This window comes from Nestor notabilis, unplaced genomic scaffold (genome assembly GCF_000696875.1).
Source record: "Nestor notabilis isolate BGI_N333 unplaced genomic scaffold, ASM69687v1 scaffold11595, whole genome shotgun sequence".
NCBI lineage: Eukaryota > Metazoa > Chordata > Aves > Psittaciformes > Psittacidae > Nestor > Nestor notabilis.
Window position 1 is genome coordinate 7,638 of NW_009927906.1, and position 19,288 is coordinate 26,925.

The 19,288-nt window shown below is 38.7% G+C and overlaps 1 protein-coding gene across 1 annotated transcript in view; it reads left to right on the forward strand.

Annotated features, from left to right (window-relative positions):
* MPHOSPH9 (M-phase phosphoprotein 9) overlaps positions 1-18,899 on the forward strand; it is a 19,140-nt gene extending 241 nt beyond the window's left edge. Inside the window, 20 exon segments of the mRNA XM_010014275.1 lie at positions 1-27; positions 563-686; positions 2,536-2,626; positions 3,891-3,997; positions 4,421-4,546; positions 5,376-5,809; positions 6,708-6,866; positions 7,911-7,998; positions 8,951-9,166; positions 10,222-10,269; positions 10,635-10,699; positions 12,446-12,547; positions 13,378-13,515; positions 14,191-14,366; positions 15,144-15,308; positions 15,634-15,754; positions 16,154-16,257; positions 17,056-17,267; positions 17,913-17,981; positions 18,693-18,899. The exon segment at positions 1-27 is cut by the window's left edge and continues 29 nt beyond it. Coding sequence (XP_010012577.1) covers positions 1-27; positions 563-686; positions 2,536-2,626; positions 3,891-3,997; positions 4,421-4,546; positions 5,376-5,809; positions 6,708-6,866; positions 7,911-7,998; positions 8,951-9,166; positions 10,222-10,269; positions 10,635-10,699; positions 12,446-12,547; positions 13,378-13,515; positions 14,191-14,366; positions 15,144-15,308; positions 15,634-15,754; positions 16,154-16,257; positions 17,056-17,267; positions 17,913-17,981; positions 18,693-18,794 — 2,674 coding nt within the window. The 3' untranslated portion in view covers positions 18,795-18,899.
* Positions 18,900-19,288: the final 389 nt, after the last annotated feature.

Here is a 19,288-nt window from a genome sequence, read left to right on the forward strand (position 1 = left end):
TGAAACTCAGTGTGGAAAAAAACCCAGGTGAGTGGTAAACTTTCCAAATGCTTTAATTTGTTGTAGGCAGTCCCCAGTCTGTAAGTAGCTGTTGGTAACTGGAAACATGTTAGAATTGAATGGAACATCTTGGTTGTAAAAAATACTACAACGCTGCTTGATAGATAAATATATTATCTACACAGTAAGAAAAGACACTGCATTTACTTTCCAGCTTAAGTTTGTGGCTGTGGCTGGTATCTGCTTGAACAGACCAAAAAACAGTTGTCTGGAGCTCTCTGTTAGAATTTTTTCTTAAAAGTAAAGCTATTTTAATGGTCGGTGTGTTTCATTAGCACCTTTCAGTGATTTCTTTGTGTTTTGGGTTGGTTTTTTACCTTAAAAAACCCCAAACCATCAACCCTAAACCATTTCAGCATCGTGTCTTCATGTTGTTTCTCAGAATTGCATGAAGGCTGTGGAGGTTTAGTGTCTCTATTGCACCTTGAAGAAGAAATTTCCTGTAAGGATCATGTCTCCACTGAAAAGGACATATATACATATGTGTCTTTGTTTCTTCTAGTAGATCTTTAACATCATGGGCACAAAAGTTGAAACAAAACCAACCAAAAAGAATGAATGCAGATGAAGTGTGTGTGAACTCTATGCAAGAAAATGAGCAAGCAAAGAAATTACCCCATCAGAATGTAAGTCTCTTCTTATTTTGTTATGTTTTTCTTATTTTATTCTTGTTACTGGTATTTTTTTAGTGTTACAGTGGTTTCTGATTCAGCACAGACTTTCATACTTGCTTGAAGCATTTTAGTATGACGTTACCATTCATATGTTTAAATTTCATGTGGACAGAGTTTACTTTTTAGATCATTGTATCCTTACAAATTTTAGTTTATTTTACTCCTTGCTTAATTTTTGTCTTCACTTACCTAGGGTAGCAGTTGTTCTTTCCTCATAGAAATAATATTCTCAATTGAAGCTTCAGGTTGTGGTCATTTATTGTGCTCTATGATTTGGATTTCAAGTTGGTAATGCCACCACTTTAGAACTGTTCATAGTAACACCTATTGCTGTGGCTGCTGAAGCAGTTCAAAATGCCTTTTTTGAGCAGAATTTGGGTTCTGCTCCCCCGTAGTCTTGAGTTAATAATTATGTATGTCCACAAACCTGATTATTTTGGGGAGGGAAGCTTAAGCACATGTATTTCTGATCCAAAAGGATGTTATGCAAGATGATTGTATGAGTAATCGTCATACATGTAACTGTGAAGTTTTAGCATTACTTCCAGTATATTAATTGTCACAAACCTCTCTTCTTGTGCTAATTTTAAGGAAAGAATTCTTAGAGCTCTGTTAATGGCTCTACTTACAAGAGAATAGGAGAACTAGCAAATATGAATCACTTGATTAAAGGCAGGTCTGTTTTCTCTCCTGTGGTCACTTTGAGGGTGACTCAGAAAGGGTAAGAGTAGCTGTTTGAGCTTGCTCTCTTTAGTTGTCTTTCATTGTCAGTGGAAACAAGATGTTCCTCTAAGGGAGATATTTCAAACCAGGAGTCAAATTTATTTGCTGTGGACTGTTTCTTTTCTCTCTCTGCTACAGGAGGATGCCTAAGGAAATTAGTGACAGAAACCCAGAAAACCTTTATCTTTCTGTTCCTTTGTAAGAATTCAGTTGTGCTATTCCTTCACTTTCCTTTCTTCCTCCTTAGGCAAAAGAGAATACCTAAATAAAACATTAAGAGGGACAAAATAGCCTTGAGGTGAGATGGTGCTTCATGCAAAAACTTGAAAAGCTTTAGTTCCAGTTCTTTTTTTGCTTACTGACTTTTGTTAATTCAATGGTTTCTGTCCTGGTTTAGTCCTCAGTTGTATGAGCTGTATAAATTTGCCAAGGAGCATGGCTGTTAAGCTGCTGTAGGGGAACAAAAAGCCCCAAGTATGGTAGAAAAGAGCAATGTGAGATGGCTGTTTTGATACACTGTGTTGTATCAATGACAATTGATTAAAGAAGAGGAGATTCCAATCTTAGGATGAGGAAAGAGTAACTATGGTAGACAAGAGCAATGTGAGATGGCTATTTTGAAGCTAGCTGCCCTTTCTTGGTTGCTTTTGTATCACTGTGTTGTATCAATGACAATTGATTAAAGAAGAGGAGATTCCAATCTTAGGATGAGGAAAGAGTAACAGTTTATTGGTAAATTGCCACTCTGTAAAGTTGCAACCGGAGCAAGGAAGTTTAGGTGACTGTCCAAAATGTGTATTTTTGTACCAGGTAATCTCAGAAATGCTCCACAAGCAACAGGCAATAGAAAACATCAGTGTGTTTTAGTTGTGTGGCTTAGCTTAGATCCCCTTTTGACTGTGGTTCCTCTGAATATAAATGGCATAGGTTTGGATCATGGTGTATAATGAAATTTAATCTCTTTGCCTAAAAAGACTAATAACATTTCCATGCAGCTTGAAAAAATTACACCCTTGACTTTTTTTTTCCCCTTGCTTTGTGATTTTCCATATAAATTGTTCCTCCTTTGTGATTTTAGACAAACCTTTCTGATGCTGCTTTGCCACCTTACACTTTTTACCTCAATCAACCGAATGAAAGTCCAAATTCCTTAGTGTCTGAAGCTTCAGGTATAGTTAACGTCTTGTACTTTAATTTCCTTTTCTTTTGAATTCTTGCTTTTTAAAACTCTTCCTAGAATGCATCTCAAATAACTTCGGGGAGGTGAGGAGGGGTGGAGCACTGACAGGCTATTAAGCTTTGATATAGTATAATCCTGCTTCTCTTCCTCCTGCCTTTCAAACTGATGGTAGCTCCTGTGTCACTGCTGGCAGATGTAGGGTGGGCAGCAATTAGTCTCTTCAAATTCCTCAGTGTTTCAGAGCTGAGCTTTGCCTTTAAAACTCTTTCATAATGTAATTACTGTTAAAATCATGGTGGGGTATCAAATGATCTTTCAAATATTAGCATCATTGGTCTAATAGTCACAGGAGTGCCTGGTGATAGAGGCAGAATTCCTGTAAGCCAAGCGTGTGATTCAGGAATTGTGTGGATAAACAAGAATGGGATAATGCAGTGTGTAATGTGCTGATTCTTTAATGGGGGGAGGTTGCTTTCTTGTGTTTTAGTATGGGTTCACTTCGGTTGTTTTGAGGTGGTTGCTGGTTCTTTGTGGGTTTTTTTGGGAGTTGTATTTTTTGGGGGGTTGTGGGTTTTTGTTTTGTTTTGGTTGTTTTTTTTGTGAAAGCAAACACCTAATTCACATATTTTGATTGTAACAGGGTGGATTCATTTGAGTAACAAAGAGGGGCACAGAGATGCAGCCCTGCAAACTCTGTATTTATTGCTTCTGCACAACCCATTGAGAGAGGGACACATACAAGAAATTGAAGCAGGGTTGAGACTATCTGTTCCTCGTGTGCCATCCCTCTTAGTCCTGGTAGTCTCTCTTTGCATGCCACAGAGTGCTGTTGAGTAGCAAACTGAAGAGTTTGCAGTATCAAGTGGTTGCCTGGGATTATTCCTTGGGTAATAAAAGTTTTAAGTGCTATCCTGGAATCAATAGAAATACACAAGTTTTATGGTAAATGAGGATTTGTCCCTTGAACACCAAAGAGTAAATCTGTATGTTTTCACTGACTGGTAGCTGTGGTTACTGATGCTGTGTGATGTGGGTGCTGCTCATGTTGCTTGTGCTTTGCATTGGGATTTTTCTAACTTCTGGTAACATGCTTTAGTGAGATCCTTAAGTAACAGATGCAAATAATTAATACAGCATTTTTGCAAGCTGACACAGTAACATTTTACTAATGGATTTTGGGATTCGTGTTTTATAGCCATGAGCTTGAAATTTGTAATTATTATTTATGTTCTTTCAATGTTTCTTCTTACCAGGACTTTCATACTGGAAATTAGATGAGAAGGACATGTATCACCCTTTACCAGAGAACTTCAGAAGTGAGTTCGCTGATGTTTTCTCCACAAAAGCATCACCAGAGCAGGTAAACTTCATGTTTTAAAGCTTGGCTTGATACTTGCTTGTTGTCTTTGCCTTTTTTTCCTACAATGGAAAGAATCAGCCCTCCAGAAGCCAACTTCCCTGTGAGAACTCTTCTGTTAACTCAGTCTCTCGTGTTCTGTTTCTTCATTGTTCTTTTAACCCCACTAACATCACTAGCAATTGACTGACCTTCTTTTGTCACTTGAAAGAAATTGTGTGTGTAGGAGTTGAAAAGAGACTGACTAGTGCATTAAAGGTGTATGTGCCTCATTGAAGACCCTTTTTTAAACTGGGTGTGCTGAATAAAGCCTTCTCCTGTTCTGAACTGCTTTATTAGCTAAACCCACCCCAGAACTTGCTTATCTGTCTTGGGGATGGAGGATTGTGTTCAGGAAAAGTAATGTCACGATTTTGCCTGTTGAAGTTGTCTTCTGCTGATGAAATGAAGGTGTCATCATTGAAGGATATTTATCATAAAAGACAAAGGGAAAACAAGCAGCTGCCAGACCAGAATTTTATGCCTTCTTCCCAGTCAAGTCACCCACCAGAGGTAACACTGATTTCTTTACTTCACGTCTCAGTTTGAAGATAGGGTAAGTTACAGGCTGGTTTCACATTAATTGGCTCCTGCTGCCACCTCCAGTTTTATGCTGGAACAGCAATTTGTGCAGCCGTGATGAGCCAGATTGGGAAGGGATCCAGCTGACAAGAACCTCCAAAAACACCCTGGGTAAACAAGCATCTTTGCTGCACAACCTTGAGGATGGTGCAGGGATGAATCTGCTTACGCCGAGGCTGCAGCTGATGAAATGCAGGTGGAACTGCAGTCGCAGGAACAGGGTTTTCTTACTGCTTCCCACAGGACAAGTTCATTCCACCCGTGAAACAGAAGAGGCAGAGGTTGTGTAATTGTTCTTTATCATATCTGTTTCTTTATACAGCTTTCTGTCTTGTACAAAATCCAGTAATGATGCTTCTGTGTGACTATTTTGTTTATATAATCCATGAAATGATTTTTAATAACTATACAAAGTTTATTGTTTCAACCTGCAGGCAGATATCAAAGTCCTTCTATTTACATAAGTGAAAAGTCACGGCATTCTTAGATAGTTACAGATGTTAGATATGACTTTTATTCTTACTGGAAACTTAGAAACTCAAGTTGCAAACATTGAGAATGTGTATCATCTATGCTATTATATGTCCCTTCATCTTGCTTGTCATGCCAAATTATTGTAGTAACTGTAGGAAATGGTTGTGGTTATTCAGTGTAATTCCTGCAATACACTGTATGGATTGCTGATGTCTTCAGATAACCTCCCTTTACAAGGACAAAAGTTAAATCACAGGGCTTTTTAGCATTATAACTTCTTTCCTAGATCTTGACATTGGACCCAACCCTGCACATGAAACCAGGGCAGCAGAACCCAGGACCCTGCTTCATCAATATTCCTGAAGAGACTGCTTTTTCTCCAGACTCTATGGCAGAGCCCGGGTTTTCAAGTCATTGTGACACAGACTCTTTTTCACAGACAAGTAATTCATCTCAGTTAAATGATTCTCCAAAACATCCTACCAGCAGCAGAGCTGTATGTTTGGACCTCTGGAGAAATCACCCATTCCAGAATGAAAACAAGACCAGCTCTCCCTTGCCAGTGGCATATACAGATGCTACTAATGATAACTTAGTCAACGCTGAGGAGGAAGAAACACGGACTCTCACTCCATCTTCTGTTGCTCAGTGTGCTGACAGCAGTTTGCCAGAATACAGCCTTTCAGTGCCATCTGTTGAAGATCCTGTGATAATGTCAAAGTAAGTAATGTTGGTTTTCTTTTTGAAAGGTGTAGAGTTGGTACTTTCATGAAAGAAGTGAACCTTGACAATACTTGTGAAATGAACAAAATATGAGTGCTCTTTGCTTAGAACATAGCTGCACATTGCTGCTGTTCTCCTTTTTTCTCCTTCTTCTTTCTCCTCTGAAGTACTTCTGTACTTCTTACAGTTGTCTTTCTTTAGATGTTCTACTTAATCTTTAGACCATGCTATTTAATCCTAAGGCACAGTATTTGTGTTCTGTCTTCCTTGGATGTCAAAGCCTTAACCGGAAGGCAAACCAATTTTCTTTGTTATATTTGGTTATTTCTTTTTATACCTTTAAAATAAAAATCCATACTTCCCTCATAGGCTGTTTGAGGGAGTTAATTCAGGCAGAGCATTTCCAAGTTCTGTGGGGGTTATATTTTCCTGTATGGAGGCAAATGGTGGGAGAAGCACAGAATTACTGTACTTGAGAAACATAAATATCCCCCATTCACTGTGGAAGCTCTCGTGGTTTGCACATGGACAAGCAGATGTGGCATATTCCACGTGTGAGGGCTTATGTCAGGGTCATGGTTCGAGATAGTTCAGTGTTTTGAGCTTTCCTGTTACAATTTTACATACAGTTTCTAGTGCATAGCAAAGGAGAGAAGAGAGAGTAAAGCTTTCTATTGCATTTGTATATAATAGTATTAATGGGAAGACTTCTGTGCAAGCTTTGGGTGTCTGATGCCACTGCCTGAGGTGATGAAGCTTTCTTTGCTTTAATTTGAATGCAACGAAGTTCCATAAGAGAGATCTATATGCTGAGTTCATCATGTGCAAATGAATATAACGGTGCATGGTCATGTGGATAGCTGGAAACTTCTTTTGTTCTTAATTTTGAAACTAGGATTAGGCAGAACTTGAGAGAAAAACATGCGCGGCACATAGCTGACCTACGAGCTTACTATGACGCTGAGATACACAGCTTAAAACAGCAGCTAGAGGCAAGCCATAAAACTGCTTCATCCGAAGACTTGAAGAAAATCAATCAAAACCTTGCTGACAGGTACTGTTGGTCCTTGTTTACCCTCTTCCTCTGTGATGTGGGATTCCTTCCACTTCAGAACCTAGTGTGCTTGTTCAGAATTATCTTGAAACGTTCATCATCCTTCAATTCTGAAGATTATGTACCTCTATGATACTGATATTTTCCTATTAAATATAAATCTTGTGTTTAAGATCAGTTTAATATCATTGTTAGGCAGCAAGCGTGCTGTTTGGACCAGAGGCCTTGTTTGACCTGATTTTTGCTGAAGCCAGTGTAAGTTTTGCTCGAGAAAGGCTGTCAGGCAGAGGTTGTCCTAAGCAATTTGTAATGGAACTATCTGTGTTGTAAAATAGTTCTCGCCTGTCATGCTGGTGAACATCATCCTTCTTTATCTTTCATGTTAAAACCAGAGTCTTGAATTCATTGGTAGGTTTATAAAGCCAATTTGCTAGTCAGTGCTCTTTGCCCGGATATTCCTACTGCAGTCTGTGTGCCTCATATATTCCATTAGATATAGCTTGAATGTTTGCTATATGGAAAAGTTTTATATCATTATTGCTAGTCAAAATAAATATTGCAAATTTAGACAGCTAAAATACTTACAAAATCAATGCCCTTGAGAATAATTGAAGCAGTATCTGGGTAGCTGGGACTCTTTTGTACTTCCCTTCCAGCAGTAGTGTGCACTAACTACTAGAAGTGACTTCTGAGCAGTCATTTATTGAGTTAAAGTAGCTTGCGGTATGATTGCAGCTATTAATTATCACACAGCATCAGCAGCTAGCTGAAGTGCAGCTCTGCTCTGGTGCATTTCAGCTCCTTTTGGTCTGCAGCTCTTAGGCTCTGAGCCATGTGGAGGCTCTGCACATGTTCCCAGGTTGCTGCTTGTCCACCAGGAGCAGAGATGCTGTGTGCTCACTGCAGGGGCCACAGACTATGGGAGAAGGTCACACTCTGGGCAACAAAATTCATGGGGATACTTGAGGAAGGAAAGAAGGCTGTAAAATTTAGATTTATTTTAAAGTTTCAAGAGATTTTTTGTAATCTGTATGTTCTAAATAGGTGTGACCAACTAGACGCAGCTCTGAATGAAGCAAGTGCTCGCATAAAAGACCTTGAAAATAAGAATGCTATGCTAGAAAGGCAGGTGGTAAGTATGTGTTCTTAAATCAAGTTGCCTTTTAACTAGGAGGGTAAGAGAATGCACTTGTTCATTACTAAGCTGATCTGTGTTTCCATGTCTTTCTCTTTTTATTTTCAACCTCTCTCCTTAATACATGAATGAGCCAATCTGTCCCACCAGTGACTTTCCTAGCTGAGTTTCTTAGACTTGAATCGTCATCACTTTTGCTTATGAACAACTTTTCCAGGTTAGCAGGGATCAAAGTTTAGCAGTGAAATATTGTGATGTGTTCATGATGTCTCTCTTTAGATGTTTTGGGGTTTTTTTTAATATATTTATTTTAATTACTCTCTCTGATTTTATTAGAGCTGTGATAAAAACACATCTCATCTGCACTGGGGCAGAAATACTCTAAGGATATTTATACAGTTGTTCTGACTAGGTCAGACCAGTTTGCTTGTGACTTCATAGCTGCATTTACTAGTCAAAGAACAGTACCTTTGTCATGAAAGTTAGACACCTGGAGAGACTAAATCATTCCACTTCTTTTAGACATTTTTCTATGTTGGGAAGCAAGACAATCAGCTGGGATTAGAGGCCTAACCTCTAGATATTTTGATTCCTATAAAATAAATACATCTTTTGAGTTTTTAGTCTTCATTCTTTCTACATCACAGAAATGAGCAAAAATCTTGTTTAGTTCATAGAATCAACCAGGTTGGAAAAGACCTTTAAGATCATCAAGACCAACCGTTACCCCAGGACTGCCAAGACCACCACTAAAGCATATCACTGAGGGCTTCATCTATGTGTTTTTGAACACTTCCAGAGGTGGTGATTCCACCACTGCCCTGGGCAGCCTGTTCCAGTGTACAGATGTACCCTTGTTTTCTATTTAGATGATTTTAGATTATGCTTTGCACTGAAATGAAAACAAATCCTCTAGGGAGCATGACCATGGATGTGTGTTTTCCTGCAGGCAGACTGGCGAGACCGCTTCTACACAGTCAGTAATAATTCCAAAGGTTTGCAAGAACGTGTGGAAGAAATGCGCACAAACAATAAGGAGAAGGATAACACCATCAGCCGGCTGAAATCGAGGCTTCAAGATCTGGAGGAAGCATTTGAGAAGGCTTACAAGTTATCTGATAATAAAAACACAAGGCTAAAGGAGGAAAACAGAATGTTTCACAATGTAAGTAAGAAAAGGGGCAGTGGTGGTCGCAGTCTCACAGTGTCAGGAACACTGCAAGTCCTGCCTGCTTTGGAAAACTACTCGAAGTTTACCATTGTGAAGTCTTAATGCACAACTAGGAGAAGAGAAATTAGTCAGCTGGCTATTTAGTAGGCTAGGTGTTAGGTGATACTATGGACCTAAAGATATCTAAGGTAACAAGTGTATACTTGATAACACTTTGTAGTCTCTCAGGTATTTTATTACTCTACATGCTATTAGTTGGTTTTATTTTTAGAGCTATTACAGGAAGTTATTTTCCCCTCTCTTAAGCTTAGTGAGGATGGACTGAATTTCTCGTAAATCACCACAGCTTGCTAAAACTACTTACTGGGTGTGATCTTAAGCTTAGTGGGGATGGACTGAATTTCTTGTAAATCACCACAACTTGCTAAAACTACTTACTGGGTGTGATCTTAGACTGAATGAAAGGAGTTGTTCCTCTGCTTCTTCGGTAATAGCTTTATGGAATGTTTGAATGGATTGGCAAATGTGTGTTAGCTGGAAAGGGATGGACTGAATTTCTTGTAAATCACCACAACTTGCTAAAACTACTTACTGGGTGTGATCTTAGACTGAATCAATGGAGTTGTTCCTCTGCTTCTTTGGTAATAGCTTTATGGAATGTTTAAATGGATTGGCAAATGTGTGTTAGCTGGAAAAGCTGCTTCATGCTTTAACTCTTTTTTTACAACTAAGATTGCAAAATAAAAAGTCAGCTTTCAAGTTAGTGAGTAATTTTACCAGTTCAATCAGTTCCTTCAGCTTCTTTAGAGATAAATAATATGAGAATTAGAAGTATATTGTCTAAGTAGTTCAGTCTTTCTTGTTCTGTCTGTAACTTTTTGTTCCAGTTAGAAGATGCTAGAACTTAACAAATACTATTGAAGTACCTTCTCTATCCCCTGTAGTGCTTCTGTGTGTGGTAGACAAGCAGTTTAGATGACAGCAGTCAACAAAACTGTTAATTGTAAATGGTCTCAGTGTGGATTTGTGTGTTCTTTGTTTTGTTTTAGCTTTTAGGAGAATATGAGTCTCTTGGAAAAGAACATGAAAGAGTAAAGGTAAGTACTCGCTAGTTAATTAAAAACCCAGGCATGTGAAATGTGTGATAATGTGCCATAGGATTAACCTAGGTACTTTGAAACAGATCAAATGGAAAGATCCATATTTATTTTACCTGATAGCTTCTTGCTACATCTTCAGAGGCCTGCAAGGAAAACGAGGAAGTTTGGAATGTATTGGTTTTCACTCATATACAGCAAAAAATACTGCAAGTCAAAGCCAACAAATTGAATGGGCCTCCCTTTCACATAGGAAGGTGTATTTAGTGTATTGTTTTCAAGACTGATGTAGTTACTCGGGTTTTGTTCTTTTAATGCACTTTGTAGTTTCTAAGCCTTTTACTTTATTCTTTGTGTACTTGCAGGATACATTAAATACAACTGAAAACAAATTGCTTGATGCAAACACGCAGATATCTGATTTGAAAAGGTAAATGTGAAGCTGTCTTCTTACTGTTTTAACAGTATGAAATACAGGCAGTGGCCTAAATATTTACTCCTAGGTTGTGAAGGCTGTAGATCTTGCAAGTTTAATTACATCTTATGAATCGTTTCATGTTGGTTTATGTTACTTCATACGTACTGTCAGTATCTTCTTATTTTAGGATACATTTGTTTTCTGCTTCCTCGATCACAGTGTATTCCCATGGGATGTAATGATTTGCTTCCTTTCTGATGGTTGCCACTCAGGTAGCCCAGCCAGGCTGCTGCTCAAGCCTTTACTGCTACAGTTGTCCTCTCAGGAACCTCATCTTCAGCTGAGCAGTCTCTGTTCTGGTTTTCAGGAGTGAGGATGCTGACAGGAGCTTGCTGTTCTAAGATTATGGCTCCTATGCATTAATAAAGGACAGAAAGATGTTGCATGTATAGAGCAGGAATAATATCTCCTGTGGATGTCCCTCATGCTACATGGATCTATTTTTTGGTTGGGAGAACAGAAATCCGTTGAGTTTTATACTTTCTGGGGAGCCCCTGAGCAAGTTGTATGTGATCATCATGGGGTTTACTGTTACAAACATGTCTTTTAGTTTTCAGTCACTCCTTATCAAGGGTGTTCAAGAGCAAACTTGCTCAGGGAAGTCTAGACAGTTGGGAGAGGAAAGGATCTGGGGGGGCTATGGGGCAGACACTGTAGAACGAGGTGATGTTTCACGTCGTTCATTTCCTTTTGAGTTTCTTTTGTGAGTATTTGCTTCCATCTTTTCATATGGGCAGCTGAAACACAGACTGTCAGGAAGACTTTCTATTTCTCTTTTAAATGTGTGCGTTTTGATAATTCTTCTAGAAATGTGGCTATAAGTTTCACCTCAAAATTCATTCCAAATGTCCTTGCTGACAAGCATTAACCTGTGCAGAGTCTTCACCCAAACCCAGGAAACGGCAAACGTGATAGTTGGGAGATGTCACTGTCCTGTCCTTTGCTGATCAGATCACCTGTTTTTTTTCAAGCAGAAGAGTAGAAAGAACGAATAGGAAGGGTTTAAGAAAGGAATAGGGGGAAGCCAAAACCACTCTGCCTTCAATTTTTATTGGGACTGTTGAGGAAATGAAGGACAGTTGAAGTATTTCTGTTGGCACTTCTATTTTTTTTCCCTGCCTGATTCTCACTGCTGCTACTTAGGGACCACTTCAGACCAGGGAAATGTTAGTGGAAAAGGAGAATTATATATCCTGCTCCAAAACCCTGAATTTCTGTTCTCCAAGAGGGAAATGCCTAAGACTGTATTGCATTGCCAAGGGATAGCTCAGTGAAGATGTGGACTGCTGTATGTGGAGGAGATGAAAATCATGTGAAGAGCCTGAGCAGCAGATTGCTGGAGTTACCTGGGTGACACACAGGAGCCACTTAATAAATCCAGTCAGGGAGCCTTTTGTATAAGTGCATTTCAAGGAGGAAAAATGTTCTGGTTTTATTTTCCCCAGCCCCTCTGAGGTGGATGTTTTCATTTACAGCAGCATCTCCTGGTCCTGTCTTTCTAGCTAGGTTACCTGCCTTAGAATTCCAATACATATTTATAGGTATATTTAGATAGATAGATAGAAATGTAGTAGTTGCTCTTCTTCTTCTGCTTCACCTAGGCTATCTGATTAAAAATGAGCAGACTCCAAGAAATATGATGTATCTTTTATGTCATTTAAATAATCTTCTAATTCATCTTTGCTACTTCCACATTAGGACAATTTCAAAACTTGAAGCTCAGCTCAAGCAGGTAGAACACGAAAACATGCTGAAACTTCGCCACGTTACTGAAAGTCGTTTAAGAACCTCTTGTGCCAAGTAAGTGCATATTCCAATGTGAAAGCAGATCATGTGGTTTAGACTACTTTTTAATGTGTTTTGGCTAAAGATGGGTCAAGATCAAGTCAGTCTGTAGGCCAGACTGGATTAAACACGTGACATAATCCAGAGGCTTCACATGCCAAGTATTAAAGCCACATACTTTGGATAATATATTGGCAGGCTGTCTCCTGTCTTCCCAGATGAGTGTTTGATAGGTCTCAGTTGCTCAGCTGAATAGGGATTCCCATGCTCAACAAAGATCTTGGGAATAAAATCAAATAGTTCAGTTGGACACTGGAGGTTTTCTTTGTGCGTTTGTCACTGATTTGAAGGGCTGATGACTACTTTCTGTGTCTCTACGTACAGTTTGTGCAGTATCCTGAGAGAGCGGAAGTTAGAATTAGTTAGAATTTGAGTGGAATTAAAATGCATGCTCTAGTTTGAATTGTGCATTTATGGTAAGAAAATGAAAGTTGACTTGTGTCCTGTGGGGTGTGTATGTGCATTTGGTGGTTGTTTGGGGTTTTTTAGTGCTTTAAAGACCTGAAGAGTTTTGTCCCCCTTTTTATTACTTAGTTATGGCTGCTTTGGTGTCTCCCAGTTCAGCACTGATCCTGTGAAGCCCAGAGAGATAATGTAATATGTCTGTGGGTGTCCATTTGTATATATTGAACAATAGTATTTGGGGGGAGAACCTGATTTTTGATTATTATGAAGATGCAAGTAATTTATTATTAATATATTACAGGGACCAATTTCGGGGGGGGGGGAGGGAAGAAAAACACTCCAAAGTCTTTCCTAATTCTGAAGTGTTCCTGTTCCCACAGCAAGTTGGCAACTCCTGATGTCAGCAGGCGGAAGTGGTTGATACCAGGAGCAGAGTATTCAATCTTCACTGGCCAGCCTTTGGAAGTCCAGGAAAGCTCCAAAGATAACAGACTGGAAGAAACCTACATTCCTTCCAGGTGAGTTGGTTTCCTTCAGTATCCAACACTTTTAGAAATCCAGAATTGACTAGATTTATATTTTGAGATTTTTGTACTTGTTAAATAGAACTCTTAAAAAAATCTTCATGGTGTAGATGCTCTACAATTCCTTAAAAATGAGATCACCTTCCTTCACCAACCTGGTATGAAACAGGAGCAGCTTTCAATACCTTCCTTGAAACATCAGAAGCTTCAACTGCATCTTATGCTGCTGTCTTCGCGTGTTTGTGTCCAACTCCACTCTGAGTTTGGGCGCAGCGTGCTCTTTGTAGTGGATGTGAGCTGTAGCAGTTGGCTGCAGCTTTCCACAAGTGTGAAACTTCGGGTGCAATTTAGGGTGTAATTTAGTAGTTTTCTTTCTTTCTTAGAAGTTTTAAAGCCTGTGTCAGGACATACTTAGCTCTAAGAACATATCAAGTCACCGAATTTAACTCACACCATTACACTTTAGGTTCCTGCATTGGCTGTAGCACAATCTTCTGAAGTCCTTGGCTGAAATTAAAAAGCACCCTTAAAGTTCTTGGTCTGATGACTGTAAATCTCAACCTAAATTTCTCCAGGTTTTTGTTTATTCAGTCAGTGTTTGGATATATGGAATAAAGTAAAATACTTGATCAGTTTTTTTTTTTCTTCCACTGCCTCATGTTCTTTAAGGCACCATTCTCCTCCTGAGAAAGACTCCTCACAAGAAGATTCTTCAACAACCACATCAGAAAAGAAAGAAATTGAGATGTCAGAAGCGCCAATTATAAAAGCCTTTAAAGAACTTGAAGAAGGAAAAGCATTTAAAGATTGGGGTACACAGACAGAAAAAGAAGATGCATCAGCTAGTAACTTTTACTATATTTTCATATTCCTGAACTTGTCTTCACTGGCTTTTCTTTGTTTGCATGTTTTGGTTTTGTTATTCTTGGCATTAAAGGCCATCAGGCTTAAGTGGTGGGATAAAAACCGTTTTAGCATACAAACTTCTGGAGTTTTCCTAAGAAAATTCAGTATCATGCAGCTAAGTGGCTTGTTTAAAATAGAGGGAATGCAAAGGTTGCTGTTAAGTCTCAGCTGGAGAGTAGCTAATGTCCTTTTTCTAAGAATATCTCAGTATTTATAAACAGTTAATGGAGTCCTAGCAATGCTCTGGCTGGCTGTACATCCATTATAGTTTTGTTCTCATGGTGTTGTATTGCAATGTTACTAAGAAAGCTGGCATATGTACTGTAGGACTGCACCAAGCTGTTCTAACTACCTTGGTTTAGGAAGTCTTGTAATTAGAAAACACTGAGTTTGTCTTAAATGCTTATATTCTTGGTTCAGGCAGGGACTCCAACCCTCTTTCCAAAAGATGCTTTTGTCCTGCTTTCCACTGTCTCTATTAAATCAGTGCTATTTAGCATTGTTTCCCCACACATGCAAAGCATCCCTTTTTCATAAATTAATCCATCTTTCCTGAGTACAATGAGTAGGGAATAAGACTCGAGCAAAACACGTTGATGTCGGGAAGACTAAGTGCAGTTTTTATACGGTCTGAGCTAAATACAGCAGAATATTTCTTGGTTCTTGTATTGAAAAAGATTGATTAACATAATACTTCTTTTTCCCTGTTTAATTAGAAACATCGAATCGACGTCAAACTGTTGGGTTTGTTGAAACTTCTTTAGTTGCCAACCGATCCCCAGAGAAAGGGAAAGACCAGCACAGGCCGAAACGGTACAGCTCCCCTTCTGGCCAGAGGTCATCGTCCCTTCCTCCTCCAAACAGGAAATCAAATATTCCAAGTCAGTGCTTTTCTGAAGTTTGGTTTGTGGTACTCAGGAAATAGAATCAAATAATGAAAAGCTGCTCTAGAAGAAAGGAAAATAAAGATAGAACTTCTGCATGACTCTGAGAGTCTGGAAAGAAACAGCTTGGCTGTAATTGTAGAAAACATGAGAGCTCTAAGTTTAATTTTTCTATGTTGTGATGCACTTTTCATCTAATTTAAATAAACATGTAGACAGCTCTGGAAAGCATTCATTTAAGATGTAAGCATCTGATCACATGAGTAGGACATGCTGCACTGGGAGAAGTTCTGGGTAGTTAAACATACTCTGTCTTTTGCAGCAAGAAGAGAGATAATGTTGGCACCAGTGTCTGTGACATACAGCCCAAAGCGATCTCCAAAAGAAAACCTCTCTCCTGGATTTAGCCATTTGCTTAGCAAAAATGAAAACACAGTGACAAGGTACGATGCTTGTGAATACGGTTGTGTTCCGACCATTACTGTGGCAGCACTTTGTTTATGCAGGCTTAATACTGCTCTTCCTTGTTCATTAAAAGTCCTAGAAAATGAGTCAAGTGAAGCTATCTGAATATAAAGCTAAGTTTAACTTTAAAACTGTCAAGAAACACTTGGAGCTTGGCCTGCCTCTGGAAGAAAGTCACACAAATTGGGTATTTTGCTGTGTGCAAATATTGGGCCGTGGCACTTTGAGCAGTAAGCAGAAGACTTGAAATGCTGTGGGATAGAAATTGGTTTTATTGAAAAAATTGTTTATTTAACCAAAAGGTGAAAAAGTAGAAAATAGTGTTGCTTGCTACATGATTCCTAGCTAGTGATTGTTTTGTGCTTCCTGCTCTGTAGGTTTGATGTGCTTCTAGATGACCTGGAAACTGGTCCTACATCTACTTTACAGCACAATAACCCAAGAAAAAGGCTCCAATTCCTCTCACTAGATGATACAGAAGGTAATCTACCAAAGTGGGGGGGAACCTTCTCTATTGGTAATAGCTGCTTAAATAGAAAGCTGACACTTTTATCAAGTCCAAGTTCTAAAACCCCTCTAAATCTTGTCTTAGTCTGTAGACAGAGAAATACCATTCATATTTTATTTTTATGGATACGTGTGTGTGTGTGCACAAACACAATGGAACAACAGCAATAATTAAATTGAGAAAGGGCAGCAGGTTTTCCTATGCTTAACTCGATTACACAATGCATATCTTAGTAGGATCTGTGTAAAGATGTATGTACTCAGTGATACTAATAAAATTCTGTTGCTAAACATCACATTACAGATAGCAAAGAGTAAATACAATAAAAGCAGTTGTTTCAGATGTTTTAAATGATTGATTAAACCAAATCTTTTCTCACTTTTGTAAATCTTGTTGCAATGTTCTGCTTTTGTTTTTGTTAATGCATTTATTTAGATGAGTGTTTTCATGACAACTATGATACTTAGTGATATTTAGAAATGTTGTAATAGTAAAAGTCATTCCTAATTAGCACAGCACAATAATCTATTTGCTAGCCAAAAAATGTGCTGTGTTATAAAGATCACTTGAAAGATCATCCATACAAATGCTTTCCATTCTTCTGGGAAGTTTGCCTAAGGCAAGCTAACGAGGCTTTGCTAGTCACTGTCCTCAGTTTATGTACCTCCAAGGTCACTCTGCTTTTCTTGTCATTAGCTTATTTCTCTCTTATGTGTAATAATTTCACAGACAATTACAAAATGAATAAAAAGACCCCTATTTTGTTGACAGAAAGGCAGCACTCGGGTGTCAGACACAGCTCTTGTGCTGAATCCATCAATACCGGAATGAAGAAAGCGACGGCCTGGGACGAGAGGAGCGTAGCACAGAAATACGAGCCAGTGCTACCGACTTGTGAGGGGGACTTCAAATACACAGCAAGGATTAAGACTCTGGCTGAAACAGAGAAGCTTTTTGATGAGCTGACTCAAGAAAAGCAACAGGCAAAGATTATTTGTATTTTAAAATTGTCATGGAACATAATTGTTGTATGAGAGGTGAGGGGTGTAGCCGTGCACCCCTGCAATGCATGGCTGAAATTCATGCACAGTTTCTAGTGTTACCCTGGGGCTGAGCCATTATCATTTCCCTGGTCTATTTCCCATACTCCAGTCCTTTTCTGTCCCTAACTTTTACATAGGCACATGTGAATGGAAGGGTTGGAGTGAATTTACTTTCTTCCTTAATGGCCAATGATTTAAATCAGCCTTTTAAATAAGGTTATTATGCCAAGTAAGAGTGTTCCCTTCATAGGATCCTAGAATGGTTTGGATTGGAAGGGGCCTTAAAGATCATCTAATTCCAATCTCACTGCCATGGGCAGGGACACCTTCCACTAGACCAGGTTGCTCCAAGCCCCATCCAACATGGCCCTGAACATTTCAAAGTGACCCTTGGGAGAGTGTGCTTATGTTAACTTCTGTATCAGTTTGGTACAGCACAGGGTTACGGTAACATACTTGTGTTTAAGACCAAGACTGGATGTGTCCCTGTAACCTATACACCTCACTTCTTTGTCAGATGAGTTAGGAAGGCTTATACTGGCTCTTGAAACTATAATTTACAGCTGAAGTATTTTCTCTTACTAGATTGAGGCTGCATTGAGTCGAATACCTTGTTCTGGTGGAAGAATGACCTTGCAAGCAAGATTAAATCAGGTGAAAAAGCTTCTCTGTCTGGCTGTTCTCTTAAATTGCTCTTCCACAATTTAAGAATATAGAGTGTAGATGGAAGTTCCACTATATAGTAAGCTCAATTACTGCGGGAACTTTTCCATACCACTGAGAAGTGTTCCTGAATATGGCGTATAAGGAAGAAGTATGTGTGTGTGTACATATATAAATAGTACATAGTGTATGTTTTGTATAAGACTGCTGATATCTTCTGAGTTTTGTACATGGGATGCATTTTCCCAATTACTACAAGAATAGTCTGTTCTTGCTGTAACACTGAGGCACATGAAGGCAATACATTAAGGCAGTAGCTATGAAACAGTGCTGCCCCTCACTGCGGCGGTCACTGTTGCCTAAATGTGTCTCCCTCATTATCAACCTGTCCTAATTCTTGTCAAGTTTCTCTCATGGAATTTCAAAAGTCAAGTGGAAGGATAAAAACAAAACCAGTTTCAAAATGAAGTTTTAAAACAGTTTTGAAGAAAGCCAATGACCCACAAATACACAAGCATACATAAAAAATAATAAAGGGTTTGGAGGTCTGCCTCTAGTTTGTGGGTGCTAGCAGAATGCTAGTGAAAGATACCAGTTGAATACAGAAATAATAGTAGTTTCTTCATGTTAGAATAATCATTGCACTTTGGTTTGTTATTAAATGCCTTTTTCCCCACCTCTTTCTTTAACTGTTTCCTTTAGGAAGCTCTGGAAGATCGCTTGGAAAGGATTAATAGAGATTTGGGGTCAATACGCATGACTCTGAAAAGATTCCATGTTTTACATACCTCTGCAAATCTTTGACAACTCTGTCTTTGAATGCAAATATGCTTCCCCCCCCCCGCCCCTTGCACTAATATGTAATTATGCACTCAGTAAATGCAAATGGTTTTGTATTTTTCTAAACCCTCAATAGTAGTTTTACAACCATGTTACCCTTTACCAACAGCAATATTTTGTACTTGGAGCCACCTATATTTTGAACATATTTTTGTTACACTTGAGAAAAATCAATGTTTATCCTGTATTGTAATATTTTTAGAAATATTAATTATTTTTAAATAGTGATATTCAATTTATAAGAAGAATATGAAACTTAAAAGGCAGCTTGTTTTCAGAAAATGAGTGTTACTGGTTTGCACTTCGTTTTCCTCCCCATTTTATAAGTATTTATGGTATGATGTAAATATTAACCAATAGGAAATTTTGATCTTTAATACAAAAAGCAACCTGAATTACCTGTGTAAGAGAACTGTTATGTTGTAAATCCTTTTAATTTCAACCCTATAACACAGGTC